Source organism: Ornithodoros turicata, chromosome 4 (genome assembly GCF_037126465.1).
Source record: "Ornithodoros turicata isolate Travis chromosome 4, ASM3712646v1, whole genome shotgun sequence".
NCBI classification, from domain to species: Eukaryota; Metazoa; Arthropoda; class Arachnida; order Ixodida; family Argasidae; genus Ornithodoros; species Ornithodoros turicata.
Genome location: NC_088204.1, coordinates 31,980,707 through 31,996,047, shown reverse-complemented (window position 1 = coordinate 31,996,047; position 15,341 = coordinate 31,980,707). Strand labels below are relative to the sequence as shown.

Here is a 15,341-nt window from a genome sequence, read left to right as displayed (position 1 = left end):
TTTATTCCCTTTCTCCCTTCGAGAAAACAAACAGCAAAATTGGGTTAAATCCTTGCACAAAGTCATCTGGTTTCTCAAGAGTTTCGAAGGAACTTCATACACCAAAGAAGCAAAACGACAAACTAAGATGAAACTACACTCATTGAGCGGAGAAACTAGAAGAGCCACAGTTAGATTGCGGACTATGACACTACTCACAGTGACAGTCTTAACAGATGCAAGATGGCTGAATGCAGCCAGTGCCGTGCTGTCACGCGCACCCCAGATTAGGCTACAGTGTCAAACGCTGTAGTTTGCAGTGTCATGTGAACCATGTCATATTTTGCGATCAACTGACTGTGGCCTTTGCACTTTCTATATGGACAGTTTCATCCTACTGTTGTTTCATCCTACAGTTTCATCCTACTCACAAAATACATTGCACATGTTGTCCGGCTGGCCGTAGAACCCACCCAGTAAACCATTCATATCCATAGGACATCCCCATAAGATCGCGAACGTCCTGATATCTCGACAACCATGCGATATCTACTGGATGTCTCAGAACGACATTCGCGTTTCGGTTTTACCCAGTAAATAACAGATGTCGTAGGTACATCTGCAGGATATCGCGTTTTGTATATTTGACTGGAGGAAGCAGTCTGGAGATCCCTGGGATATCCATGTAAGGTCCAGTACACGAGATTTTGGGCACTGGTTGAACGTCACAGGGATGTCGCCTGGAGATACACAGATAAGTGTGAAGTTTATGACATCTTGTTCTGACAACCACATTTTTGTTGTGCTGAAAGCAAGCAAAAACTTCTGTAAACGCTAACTGGATATGGGGGAACGAGGAAAATCGTTATATAATTTTATCGTTCGCGTGCTGCTTGCCGTGAAAGTCCCAGTAAACCACCAATGTCCCACGGATGTCCCGAAATTGTCTCAGACATCCCCGACATCCGAATGTCGCATAGGTGTCGTTGGGAGGTCTGTTTTCAGTCGTAAAAAATGTGCCCTGCCGTGGAAGTCTATACTATGTCCCACTAATATCCAGTGTCGCGAGCAGTTGCGCATCATTGTGCGCCGCTGATGCACATCACACGGTATGTGAAACCAGCAAACAGCATCCCGTGCCCTTTCCCCTCTTTTTTTTTTTTTTCTGCCAATAAATCCTTACCCCCCACCCCCACGTGCGATCTTCTGTCACATGTTGCGTACTTCAGGTGAGCGCTTATCTTTCGTCTTCGTTCTTCTATTTTTACGGCTGCTTGTCACCACAATAAGTTGATTCGGAGCTTTATTTTCCGAACAAAAACATGTAAATTATTTGCAAATTCATTGCAGTGCTAGATGGAGCCACTGCCACGTCGTCATTAATCAAGCCGGTCTCCGATCCAAGCCAAGTCTCGTTGTTGCTTTGTTCGCGCGAAGAGCAACTGTGACACCGGCGTGCAGCGGCATATGAGCGAATTTCATGACCCGTACGTTGAAAGCAATCAACAACTACTGTAAGTACGATGACTACATAAAATGCGGAAGCTGTTCTGTATAGCCATCGATTTTCCCAGAATGACTGGAGACAGAATGCACAAGACTGCAACCGAGAAGTAGGCTTAAGTGCGCTATCGTGCGTTAAATTATATCGCTACTGCGCTTCAAGCATGCCAAAGCACCGGCAAAAGTATGTTAATCAGAAGGCTTCATTGCGGACTCGTACTACGATGGCGCTATTGGGTGAGACAGCGGGAACTTCCCAGGCGCAGTCAAATCTACTCATTCTGGACGGCGCCCGTCCACCGCCTAGTGCAGAGACGCTGTCACAGATGTCCACTGGAGAGGGCGAACATTCACCGCTTTGTGCAGAGCAGAGTAATCCCTCGAATGATGTTAGCGACAGTACTACCGACAGTAGCGAGGCTGCAACACCCCTAACGGGTCCCAAGCTAATGATGCACATGCCTTCTGAAGGCCGCCCTAATGTTGAACTTCACAACGCTGGTGGGGCAGGTTCGGAGAGCGACTCTGGCAGCTCTGTCTGCAGTAATTCTGAGGAACGCAGAAGCTATCACTTGAGTGATATTCAAACAGGTCTAAGGTCATGGGCCATCCGCAATAGCATAGCGCTGTCTTCTGTGACATCCCTGCTAAAAGTACTTCGCATGCATCCCTATTACGAAGATCTGCCGAAGGATGCTCGAACCCTGATGCGAACTCCTCGAAATCCAGGTCAGCAGATATCTCGTATGGCACCTGGTGAATATTGTCATTTCAGCTTAAACTCAGGTCTCAAGGACGCTTTACGTCAAAGAACAGTTTTGCCATCACATGTTGAGCTTTCCTTTAATATCGACGGGCTTCCTTTGGCAAAAAGCTCAAAAACTGAGATGTGGCCCATCCAATGTCTGGTGAAAGGTGGAAATTCCCCACCATTTCTTGTTGGCGCCTATTGTGGACGATCGAAACCGCTTTCCCAAAATGAGTTTTTGAAACGTTTTGTTGAGGAACTGCAGGATCTACTTCGTGAAGGCATTACAATAAATGGCAAGGTCGTTCATGTAACCTTTCATTCTCTAATATGTGACGCACCCGCTCGTGCTTATGTTCTGTGCACAAAGGGGCATATGGGACATTCAGGGTGTCCAAGGTGCACAGATGAAGGTGACCATGAAATGAATAGAATGTGTTTCTCTACCGCACCAGCACCTTTGAGAACAGATGAGAGTTTTCGCCTGCAGGCGGACCCAGAGCATCATCGGGGCACGTCAATATTAACAGATTTGCCCATCGATATAATCAAGAGTCCCCCTTGATTATATGCATCTGATATGCCTGGGAGTTACACGGAAATTGCTGATGCTGTGGACTAGTGGCCCATTATCGGTCCGTCTGGGCCCCAGGGAAAGGGCAATGATAACAGAAGCGAGCATTGCCATGTCAGATCACATTCCAAGAGACTTTGCCAGAAAGCCGAGAGGCCTAGATGATCTCGACAGGTGGAAAGCTACGGAACTTAGGCTTTTCCTTTTATACACTGGCCCTGTTGTGTTAGAATCGGTGCTTCCCAAGCCACTGTACATAAATTTTCTCACACTGCACTCTGCCGTATCTATCTTGGCTAATGAATCCCTGTGCCACAGCCACTGTGACTACGCTGCATCATTGCTGGGACATTTTGTAGGAACATTTGCAGATCTATATGGCAGTCATTATGTCTCCTACAATGTACACTGCCTCCTACACCTTGCAGATGATGTGAAAGAGTACGGCCCCCTGGATTCCTTCAGCGCTTTTCCATTCGAAAATAATATGCAAGCACTGAAGCGAATGCTGAAGAAACCAGGGGCGCCACTGAGTCAGCTGTACAATCGCTTGAAGGAAATGCAACTTGATAGAACTCCGCAGCCGCTAAACAACAGTAACAACACAGAGTTCAAGGGGCCTCATAATCGCGGTCCACTGCTTGCATCCTGCTCTCAGCCGCAATATAGTGCTGTAAAGCTTTCTGACTTCATGCTTACATGCACAGGAGCTGATAGCTGTTGCATGATAGATGGTAAAATAGTTCAGATTGTAAACTTTGCAGTACTGCGGTCATCCAGGCAACCTTGCGTGATTGGCCGTGAACTCATGACACGGTGCGATCTGTTTGATAAACCACTGCCATCATCATCACTTGGCATTGTGATTGCATCTCATCCATCTGAGCTAAAAGCATGGCCGTTAGAAACAGTCCGCAAGGTTGTTCAACTTCCTCACATGAGTGGAAGCGTCATTCTGCCTCTGATCCATTTGTAACGTGTTCTATTGCTATACATGATTTGAGGACTAGCCTGTGCATTGGAGACTACAGGCTTATTCATACTTGCATACAGTCAGCACATGTTGAGGACTGTCTTACAGATGCAATACGCTATTGTTGAGTTCGTTGAAACCAAGGAAGTTGAAGTCGTCCCATGTTCATGGATCCGTGGGAACAAGTGCCTGTGGCCAAATCGGCCATCAAATAAAGTGGTGCGAATGGTTAAGAAGGGGTCTCCCCCGGGGATGGACTGTGCCGAATACAACGCACAAGTTAAAGGAATATTCGGTGGGTTAAGCACCTAGCAGTGATGTACAGTTGATGTTAATGTTCTCATGTCATCAAATTTCAGTGTCGTACCGTGATGCAAGGTTGAAGCTCCCTATTTCTGAATTAACCTCAGACATGAACTCGGATGTTCCGGCAAAGAGAAGGAGGGTGCCAAAAGTAATCGAAAGTGAAGACGACTTCCCGCCTGTGCCTGGGAGCTTTATCTTGGCTGCTAAAGGTATTCGCTACTCAGTGCATGCTTCAAGTGTGACACCTAATACCTTACAGAGGCCACGACGAGGCAAGGTGAACATCTGTCTGGTAAGTTGCTCAGCCAATCTTCATGTCTTGCATCAATTTAAAAAGAAATCATTACAGCTACCACACATCCGTGGAAGGATACTGCAGGTAAGTTTGTGAAATATAAGTCTCTGAACTCCGCGGCATATACGGCAGCAGTATTGCGGTTGCGAATTGCCACAATAAATATTAGATCCAACAATAAATATGAAAAAAAAATTCCGCGTGGCTGTGCTGCACACGTAATATAAGATGCTGCTCGAGGGGGCCGTTCCAAAATTTATTATTTAATGCAAGTGTAAATTAATAAAGTAAACTTTCATAATGCTGCAGGGCCATCCTCGCGGCGCTCTCCAAGATCGGACATTTCAAGCGATGCAGGTGTGTGAATTATTCAGGAAAAATACTGATAATTTACTGAAATTTGCTGCCATGGTATTCATCCCTATACGGTATTCATCCTATAGATGATTGTCGCACAGGAACACCAGCACACACTCCTGTGCCCCTTGCAGTACCATCTCCACCTGGCATTATGGAAAGTGATGATATTTCTGTTGGTAGGTCGTCTCACATAGGTTGAGAACAGGTTTAAATATTGCATGCTGAGATAAAGCGAGAATAGCTGTCATATTCGACATTTCAGCACGAAGTGAGACCATGCACTCCTCAGCGACCAGCACGGATGATAGACCACTGCCCCGGCGTTGTATGTATTCGTTTGTGGACATTCTAGTATATTATATATTTTCATCTTCAGCTGTCATATTCGGCATTGCAGCACGAAGTGAGACTGTGCAGCCCTCTGTGCGCAGCATAGATGAAAGGTCAATGCCCCTACGTGGTATGTATTCGTTTGTAGACATTCTGGGATAGTGAACTTTCATCCTCACTTGTCATATTCGGCATTGCAGCACAAAGTGAGACCATGCACCCCTTGGCGACCAGCATGGAGGAGAGACCACTGCCCCGGCGTTGTATGTATTCATTTGTGGACATTCTGTAGCATAGTGAATTCTCATCTTCACCTGTCATACTCTGCATTGCAGCTCGAAGTGAGACTGTACAGCCTGTTGTTCCCACCATAGAGGAAAGACCAATGCCCCTACATGGTATATATTAGTTTGTGGACATTCTTTACCACAGTGAATCTGTCTTCAACTGTCGCATTATAACTTCTGTTTTTGCATGAACAATTCACATTATACGATGGTGGTAAGAAAACAGCAGCTGTACAGGCAGGTTTATTCTGCAGGTGTATTCTGCCAGCTAGTGATTTCTTTTTGATTTGTTTTTGATGAAATTATTACACAGTAAGGTGGACTACTTCACTATTTGCAGAATTCCAACGTCAAGTGCTCCGTATGCTAAACATTATTAGACTCAACCAGCAGCAACAAGATGATGTTCTTCATAGCCTTGTGCCTTCAAAGATTGCTGCAGTAGTGGCAGACGACGCCCTCGTTGTTCCGAAGCCACTTGACTCCATCGAGCAGCTGCAAGAATTTGAAAACGGACTCACATCTGAAACCGAGAAAAAGCTGGTACACGTTATCTGGCCTTGTTCTCTGTCACACTCTGTATTGGGTTGTGCTTTTTCCATGGGTGTATGCCTTGGCCGAGGTACAAATTTCTTGTGTGCGTCCCTCGTGTTGGAGGCACAGCCGTCTCGAGGCGGGCTTCTGTCGGGGCAGGGTAAACGTGAAGCCCCCACCACTCAAAGCTTTTTTTTTCAATAATACACAGTCATATCACATCTATAAAAGTTTCCAACGGGAGCACGCTTTATCGGTTCCTTTTAAATCTGCATGTCCGGGACGCCCGGTACCTGTACCCGGTACCGGCTCGCTACATGGCTCACTTGCGTATCTGACTGTGTCGTCCATCACACATTAATACAAAGTCATATTAACGCTGTAAAAATAAAAGGTATTTCCAAATCTGTAGGGCACCATCAATCTGCATAACCAAACGCCTGCACCGCCTTGTTTGCCTCGCTCAACTAAATATATGTCACTCGAGCCCCCGGATGCTTGTCTGCTCTCATGCTCTGATTTCAAATGGGTGCATGGAAGCAGAGAGCAGAACCCTCGACGTCTGACACTACTGGGTGTGCGAGTGGTGCTTGTGTTGCGTTAAGCGAGCTGAGTTACAACAGTGCCTGCTAAGGCAGCCAGTGATGCCAGTCAAAAGACGTTTTCGCCTGTCTGGTTCCCACGCCAGTACCGCCGTCTGGGACAGGGGAGAACGTCTTTTGAGAGAAGCATTTGCAATACAGAATGTTGGCAATAGTATTAGTGTGCTTTCTGTTTGTATCCACCCGTCCTTCAGACACCTCCTGTGACCTTCTTTCAACTTACTTTATCCTCAATTCCCTATTCCCCTCTCTCTGTATCCCACACACCCTCTACGTGTTCTTGAAGTTCCTTATTATCGATTAAATCTCTTGCTGGTTGTGAGCCTTCATTTTGTGTTTACGTGTCCTGCCCATCGCTCAGGCTTGCCTATCAATGGAGATTATCCACCAACTAGCCTGCATCTATGCCATTCTATCTATTAAACTGGGATGCTTAAACAAAACTTGTTGTCAAAACACAATGTCTCCCTGTGTATCGTTCTTTTTTTGAGGAGGGAGGGATTTATTTGCACCTAACGTATGATTTTCTTGTTTGTTTCAGGTTGTTGAGCTAGCACAGCTGGGTCGAAGCACCTGCAAAATGGCCGTCAAGCGCATGCTCTGCCACCTCCTAACAAATAACCTGGGAATGCTGTACAGTTGGCTAGGTAACAAAGGAAAGGAGAGGTTCAGGGATCTTAAGACGGTCAACATCATTTTGCGTAAGTACCCAACATAAATTCACCATTGTTCTTGTGATGGCACTTTTTTGGCACATGTATCTCATGATTTTATGTGTCTCCGGATTTTTAGGCATTTGCCTAAAACCCTAAATGCAACATTTTTGGGGTTGCCTGCCTTTTTATCGATGTTGAATGTTATGTCAGCAGAGAAAATGGTGTCAAGGTCGCTTACCACGGGATGGAATCAACCTTTGGAGAATAAACAGCTCATCTGCGTCCTTCCTCTGTCCTGTCCTACCTTCTAAAATGCTACCTTCTAAAATCGGCTCTATTGAATTTCTAGCCATTTTTAACATTTTTAGATGCTACAACAGCCTTTTTTTAGAGCTGTAATTCCGGGTTCGTTCGTCTTTGTCTTTGGTTTTCTTCAGTACCTTGGATTGCTAGAGGGGTCCATGTACATTTGATCAAAAGATTTCTCCCCTCTGGGGCTTTCAAGATCTTCGAGGGCACCTAACTAATAGTATTATTCAATATGGCGTGATTCCAGGCCGTCCCAGTATTCATGTACCAGGCGTCGAAGCTTGTATGGTACCGTAGCCTTTAAAGCTCAGCTCCGCCGATTTTCGACTGCGACAGAATGGAGCCATGCTTGGGCTGTGCGTTCGTTTCCGCACAGGGAGCATACATGTGAAAATTTTTCACCCATTTGTTTGTAGTTTTTAAGAAAACAAATTTTTAAATTTTCCTGGCACGGCGGTCCTGTGGTCGGCAAACCCTGACCAATCCCGGCTTCGTCCTGGCTTAGCCGCGCTCGTGGTTTGGCTAACGCCAAATCGTCGATGCGATGGCAGAGATCTATGGGCGAAGGTGAATGTTTTGGGTGTGTTCCGTGATAATTGCTGTCGTTAGTAGCCTCAAAGATAGTTTTGCCGGTCTTCTTTAACAAGCCTTACAGGATGGCCTCGTTGTGCAACGACGGCCGTCGTGAGCGGACATTCTGTGCCCGCACTGTGCTTCATGCTACCAACAAGACCTAACACCTAACGTGTGACGTACACTTATGCATTCTCAATAGCTTTGGCAGCGCACTATGCGCGGACTTGCTGCGCGTGCAGAAAGCACCACCAAAGCTATTGAGAACGAGAACGTGCTCGAAGACGAAGTATTCCTTATAAGAAACATGATAAAACGGTGCGGTGGTCCCCGATAGCTCGTGACAGCTATTTCAGCACGATACAGCGGCCATGACGGAGTGTAAACACAAACTGGTTGCCAGGCAGAGCTGGCTAGGTGTGGCTATCCAATCCGCGCAGTTCTAAGTATGACGTCACAAGTGGAACCGCTGCCCGGTAGTTTTTCTCAAATTTCTCACGAAGGAGAATGGAAATTTGGAAAGCAATGTGCGTTTATCAATGAAGTTGGGACCACGGTTCTGAATATCACAACGGCTTCATACTTTCGGAACAGCAGCGGAGCTGCACTTTAAGTGTTTCTTGATGGAGCATTCTGAACAACCACAAAAGTCAGTTTTTACACTTTATTGCCTATTTGGGATTTTGAGGGCCTAAATGCCTGCCTATTTCCATTGTTCCTAGTGCCTAAATATCCAGGCCCTAGTCATGATAGAAGGTAGGACACTTAGTAAAGAGAGAAAGCTGTTGCATGTGAAGCACCTTGAAGTGCAGAAAGAACCTTTTAATATGAACCCTTTCAAAAATATTTTGTTAGGTTCAGGATTATGAATGGAAAAATGAAAACACCCCTCGCAGGTCAAAGAGCCAGTTTTTCCTTCTAAAGATAGCATTATAATAATGCTTGATCATTTTGGTCTGTTAAATAGGTGCAGTTCGACAAATAAGAAAACTGGAAAAGACAACAGAGTACGAGGTGGAGACCGAAGTTAAATCCTGGCTCCGTCATGCTAAGGAGCGTCACGGCAGACTGCAGAAAGATTAAAGTAAGTGACTTCAAATGGTGACTTGCTATGTCTTGCTAGGTGATTTAACACCGAATCAGGCAGGGTGGTCCGGTCTACCTCCCATATTTTTATATTTGAACATAACATATATCGAAGCCTAGTTCATAAAAAGCATATTGGCAGTGGAAGCAGTCGAAAATAATTAGTAGTTATTTTTTAATTAATTACCATTCAGTTCAGATGCGGATATTTGGATTACAGAGCTTCCTATGAAGCTTGACGCCACATATCTTCATAACCAATTAATCATCATATTCAGCTGAATTTCTGTTCGCATACTGTCAGTGGTGGGCTGCATTTTATCCTGGGTTTTGAGGATTGTAAAGTCTGTCTTTGTCCAGCTAAGAAATTGCAAATTTGCCTCATTTATAAAATTTGGCACTTTTCCAACACCTCACTGATCTTTCTATTGTGATTCCCAGAAGTACTTTATATCATTGTGCATGCCTCGAAATGTCCTTTCTTCTTGAAGCAATCACATCATCTTGTGATGTGGAGCAACGTGTTCAACGATCTTTTTGTGAAAAGTGGTCTACGGAATGTGGGTAAATTCAACAGCACGCTTCCCATATACAGGGTGTTTAATTTTACTTGTTACAGATTTTTTTATTAAAGAACTGGCAGAGCAAAATAGACGACAAAAAAGGCGACATGTAGCCTTACGTGGAATGTCGCGTAAGTGTCGTGTACGAAATTCCCCTCTCCTGTGGTAGAGTTTACATCGGACAGACAGGTAGATGCAATCAATGCGATCAATGATAGAGCTAGGGAGCATGAAAGATCGTTAAAAAGTATGGACAAATTGCACCTACCCACTCACTGTAAAAAAAGCAAATTTACCCCCGATTTTAAATCAATTAGGATTCTGGGCAGGAGCAGAGATAAGTTTGCCCGTGAACTTTTGGAGGCCTTCTTTATCGGAAAGAAAGGTTCTCTCTGTATCAGCGATACATCTATCTCGCTTGCCTCAGGTGAGAGGCGGTTACTTGAACAGGCGAAGAACTAGATTGTCTAGTAAAACTTTTTAAGTTGTTTTGGTTGTTCTTATCTACCTGCTTTTGCTTTTTTGCTCTTTCCTGTTTCTTGCCTGTAGCTGCGCACCCTTCAGTGCCGGTTGGAATAAGCGCCCGTGTGTGTCTTATGTTCCTCCCGTGGTTGTCGTTTTCGCGCCGTTTTTTCCCGGTCTAGCAATGAATTACCAACTAGCCCAACAAAGCATTTTGTTGAACTATATATAAATAAACACCCTGTATATTCCCATTCGTGGTGCCGTTCATATTTCTCACAAACTTTGCTGTTGATGAATCAAAATAGCACTTCAAAGAAAAAGTTGCTTGAGAGATGGGCGAAGTTACGATTCAGAGGTGCAAAGTATCCCTGCAGCGACTTCACAGAAAAAGGTGCAGCAACAGCTAAAGACTGTGCAGCGCTTGCCGTTTTGCCTAATAACCCCTCCGACTCCGTCGCATGCACTCTAGTCATGCCCAGTTGCAGTGAACACCCACTTTTATGTCCCATAGTTTGTACAGCCTGTACAGATTCTTGAAATAGGCAACTGCCCTATCCGACATGTAGGTAATTGTTGATGCAATGGACCGATTTTCCTCCAACCATAAATATCTCCAGAATTGTTCGTAGCGTGAAAAAAGGTCCCCGTCATTCTTTTTACAGGTTTCAATGGCGTTGGCAGAGAGTCTTAAACTTTCTTTGGCGCATCTGCAGTCCTCTTCGGACTTTATCAGTCAAACTGTACCACCTTCCTCCCACACAGAAGTCACATATATCATGTTTCTGTACAGTGTGTAATTTTTTTCTCTTCAAAGTTCAAAGTTCAAACTTCAAAGTTGATGTGGTTTATTCAGTAACTGTTCTCGAAGCCCTATTTTGCCTTTATTTCACATAAGAGTGCACTTTTCAGTTAGCTCCAGGAAAAGCAGAACAGCATTACCTGTTGCTGCGGCCTTTACTCAGATGACACTGCAGGGTACTTTGCACCTCTGAAACGTCACTTCGCCCATCTCTGAAGCGATTTCCATATGATGTGCTCTTTTGAGTCGTCATGAGCAGCGTTTGTGAGAAATATGAACGACGTCACGCATAGCAGTATATGGGAAGCACGCTGTTGAATTCACACATTTTTGGTAGACCGCCCCTCACACAGTGACGTGCTTGCTAGGAGAACGGACATTTCAAGACGAACACAATGATACAAATTACTTTTCGGTATCACAATTGAAAGATCAGTGAGGTGCCGAAAAAGTGCAAAATTTTACAAATGAGGAAGCTTGGACTTCATAGCTGGACAAACGCAGACCACAGAATCTTAAGAACCTAGGATACAATGCGACACACCACTGACAGTACATGAAAAAAAATCACCTGAATATGTTGAGTGGTTATGAAGATACATGGCGTCAAGCTTCCTAGGAAGCTCTGTGGTCGACACATTCGCATATGAATGATAATTAATTAAAAAATAACTACCAACTATATTCAACTGCTTTCAATGTCAGTATACTTCGTAGGGACTAGGTGTCGATATATGTTCGAAAGAAAAAAATCCGGGAGGCCAGCCGGATCACCCTACTTAATTCTGCGTGAAATTACCCTGCTGTTGTTTAAGATTGTGTTAATTGGCCTTCACCTGTGAAGAAATGCGCGTGCTGCTTGTTGAGCTGGTAATGGTCATTTTGAAAGGCTAGGGAGCCTGGCTGGTTAAGCCATATACGGAATGCTGTTTCAGCTGCAGCATTTTTTCCTTTGTCATGTTCAACTTAAAGGAGCATGAAAGTGACTGTCGAAATCATGTTTTGTTTTTTGCTGCGATGTCTTTTGCAACTAATAAAATGAGCTCCGGCGAAAGAACGATGAGCGCAAGTAACCTACAGAGCGTGCGCAAGGCTGTGTTCTGCACACCTTTCAAAAGCCCTCTCCACACCCAAAGAGTGCATCGGCGAAGGAGAAGACGACGTGAAGTACCACGGGTTCCGCCACGTGACGTGCAACGGCACAGCTCAAGCCTGGGTAAGCCGCGGGTGACCCGGAAGAAAAAACGAAGAAAGAAGGCCCTGAGCAGCTTCTACGTCATATGGGGCTCGTGTCTCTCGTCCGCAACTGCTTTTTCCGACTTTCTTCCGTCTTTTATATATTTTATTGCACAGTGACAACACGCTGTAGAGCGAAAATATTTTGCATGGTGACTGCTTGTGGACAGCTTCACAGATGAAGCAGGGTTTCGAGTCATGTTAAATGTCACTTCCATGCTCCTTTAAGAAAGAAAAGAAATCTAGTCTGTCAGGGGGCTCTCAAATATTACTGCGCCACAGATAGGATGGCAGGGCACAGAGACATCACTCTCCCTCATTTGCCAAATGATGTAATCCATCACACTCACTCTGCTTCCATATTGACTGTTAAAACTGGCTGCACGACACTACGTGAGCCCTCCCTCATGGCGGTGCTGCAGTGTTTCTCCTGGCGCGCTATTGTCTCCTTATCTCCAACGGCATATGTAGATGACGGACTAGATTTATTTTCCTTAAGTTGAACACGAGTATAGTTGAGTCACCGCACGTGATCATCCGGCAGTGAGCCTTGCACTTCCTGCATATGTGCAGCTTCACAATAGTTTAGGTCTTATATGTGGGATACGGCTAACCCGCGGGCTATGAGCAGGTATCAAAACTTTTCGAAAACGAGATGTGTTTAAATGAGGATGTCAGCTTTCCCAGAAAAGCACTAACTAAAACGATTCGTAACTTTCATTCGTAAACTGCACTCACAAAATACCCCTCAGATGTTTTACGCAAGGCCATGGAACCCACCTGTGGGAACAGTATCCACTCAACTTTCATAGTCTCAACATAAACATTCTGCAGCACTTAAAGAAGCACCCAATAGCGCAGCTGTGTGTCCACCTCTTGGCAGCGGAAATCAGCAGCCATTAGTGCACTAGAAAAGCAATATAAAATTGCTCTTTCCACATGACTGCTATGCTTTCTTAAACTAGTTTTTATCTTCAGGTCGACACTCCTTGGTAGTCACGTGCAGGTCCAAGCTTAAAAGGGGAGTCCAACTGCAAGGGTGAAATGGCATGGCTCACCTCTCGGGTTCACTTCTGAGCGAAAGTTAATTTTCTTCTGTTCAGCATCATCACCTTCGCTATCCACACCAAAACCACTGAGTGCAGCCTCATTTCGGTGGCATCTGGACCTTGGCACACTGTGTGTAATGTTTGAATTTGGACTGTACTATTTTGACATTCCTGTATTTTGAGGCGAAAATCAGTTTCCTGTGCCTTACCCATTTTGCTTCCTCTTAGCCCCTTGAAATTTGTTATGACATTCTTCTACGCTTCGGGAATGTGCATTCTAATGTGCGTGTCATTGCCCATTTGCATTCATATGTATGTGGTTTGCGGTTTGTCTTCGTGGTCAACAGTAATGGTTCACTTGGTTATTTCGTTAACGTTTTCTGGTTCACTTGTTCACTGTAACTATAACACTGTAACCTTCATGTTGCATAATTGTGTTGCCACCGTGTGCTCAGGCTAGTCTTCATTTTCTAGTATTCCTATTCCACCTTGTGCAATTTGTGTTTTACATTGCCTATTGTTGTGTGCAAGGCACACAGAGCGTGTCCCAGCTAACATAAGCCAAGCCTAAAAAATATGGAGAGCTCTACATGGATCGAACAGTTGGTGAGCTACAGTTTGTGGGAACACTTCTGGTCAGTTACTCATACTTAGGTCAGGTTACTAATACTGAACACCAATACTTATTAATACTGATTAATTATTAATAATTACTGGCATAGATATTTTTTACTGCTAGAATAAAGTGGTCAAGATACAAAATCATACCACATAACGACCTCCAGGCACAGCTCTGCTGTGTTTCGGTTGTACAGCCATCAAGTGCATGATTAAGAAACCATGTTCCAGTTCCTTAAATGAGTTGTCAGCAGCTGTCTCTCCACTCGAAGCCCAGATAAGCTGAAGACACGCAGTTCATTTCTCAGCACATGATTGGGGGCTGCACGATTGAAGTGCACTTGAGCTGTGTGTCTTTTTTAAGGTTTGGTCCATGTGAGCTGGGACGCCCTGTACATTGGCATCGTTGATGTAGTCAGAATCACATTTTTGTTGTGGACTTATATGCCTTGTCTCTGCTCCACATTGCTTTCCCTCAGGAATTCCGGCAGCAATTCTGTGCTTAGGCCAAGCATTCTTTTACATTGCTTTTATTCCAGTTTTAGAGTTTATGTATTACTGTGGGGTCTCGAGCCAAGGCTCCTTGTTGCCGAATCCAAACCCTGCTCGCCAACATGTGTGTCTTTGTAGATCCTTATCACTTTTATCATACATGTTTGTCATATCCTAGTCAAATGTTTTAATTTATACATCACCTATACCTACTTTCCAGTGTATTCATATGCTTTATTTTTTGTGCATATAATATACAGGGTGTGTCACGTACGTGTCATTTGACCTGTGTAAGAAAACGGCTCAACAGAAAAATATGGGGTAAGCGGATACCTTCCAATCATTGAATTTGCCACCTACTAAAATTACTTTTAACGTCTTTTAATTGAAATACATGAATTTTTTAAATTGAACTAGGAAATTTGCCTAGTCAATGTAACGTTTTTCTTGCTAAATCAGATAGACCGTGGTTGAAATAGCCAAACCAACCGCAAAATATGATATGTAGTACGGTGGTTATGTCCGCTAAAGTCGTCCGAAAATTTAGGTTTTTATTTGCACATTTGTCAGCAGCGTACTAAGTCGGCCGCAAAACAGCAGCATGAGGAAGGCATATGACTATCCACCTGACAGAGCAGCTACAGATAAGGAGGAAAAGGAAGAAGAGACGCCGCGTATATGCAGATAAGCGGGTTTCTGATTGCTGGATGCGAAAGCTACCGTTGCCTTATTTTTCAGTTGCTCCGTCGATCAGGAGGAGAGTGGCATACCCTCTCACGGCGCTGTTTTGCGGCTGACTTAATGCGTTGCTGAAATATGCGCAACTAAACCTCAATCTTCGGACAACTTTTCTGGACATAACCACTGTACTATGAATGGTATTTTGCGGTGGGCTTGGCTAATTCAACCACGGTCTATCTGATTTAGCAAGAACAAGGTCACATTCACTAAGCAAATTTCAGAGTTAAATTTAAAACAAATTAATTTATATCAATTACATGCCA

At 44.4% G+C, this 15,341-nt stretch overlaps 1 protein-coding gene across 1 annotated transcript; it reads left to right on the top strand.

Annotated features, from left to right (window-relative positions):
- Positions 1–1,778: 1,778 nt before the first annotated feature.
- On the top strand, positions 1,779–13,616 carry LOC135392939 (uncharacterized). Its single transcript, XM_064623578.1, has 16 exons — positions 1,779–2,540; positions 2,638–2,643; positions 3,886–4,072; positions 4,137–4,292; positions 4,343–4,375; positions 4,433–4,462; positions 4,688–4,735; positions 4,822–4,914; positions 5,001–5,063; positions 5,136–5,198; positions 5,269–5,331; positions 5,404–5,466; positions 5,696–5,898; positions 7,033–7,192; positions 8,997–9,113; positions 13,157–13,616. The coding sequence occupies exons 1-15, from the start codon at positions 1,809–1,811 to the stop codon at positions 9,110–9,112; spliced, it is 2,016 nt and encodes a 671-aa protein (XP_064479648.1). The 5' UTR covers positions 1,779–1,808; the 3' UTR covers position 9,113; positions 13,157–13,616.
- Positions 13,617–15,341: the final 1,725 nt, after the last annotated feature.

Coding starts and splice junctions, on each gene's coding strand:
- LOC135392939 (XM_064623578.1), top strand. CDS start 1,809: ATGTCCACTGGAGAGGGCGAACATTCACCGCTTTGTGCAGAGCAGAGT. Junction 4,376..4,432: donor GCAAGGTGAACATCTGTCTG/GTAAGTTGCTCA, acceptor AAATCATTACAG/CTACCACACATCCGTGGAAG. Junction 5,332..5,403: donor GAGACCACTGCCCCGGCGTT/GTATGTATTCAT, acceptor TCTGCATTGCAG/CTCGAAGTGAGACTGTACAG.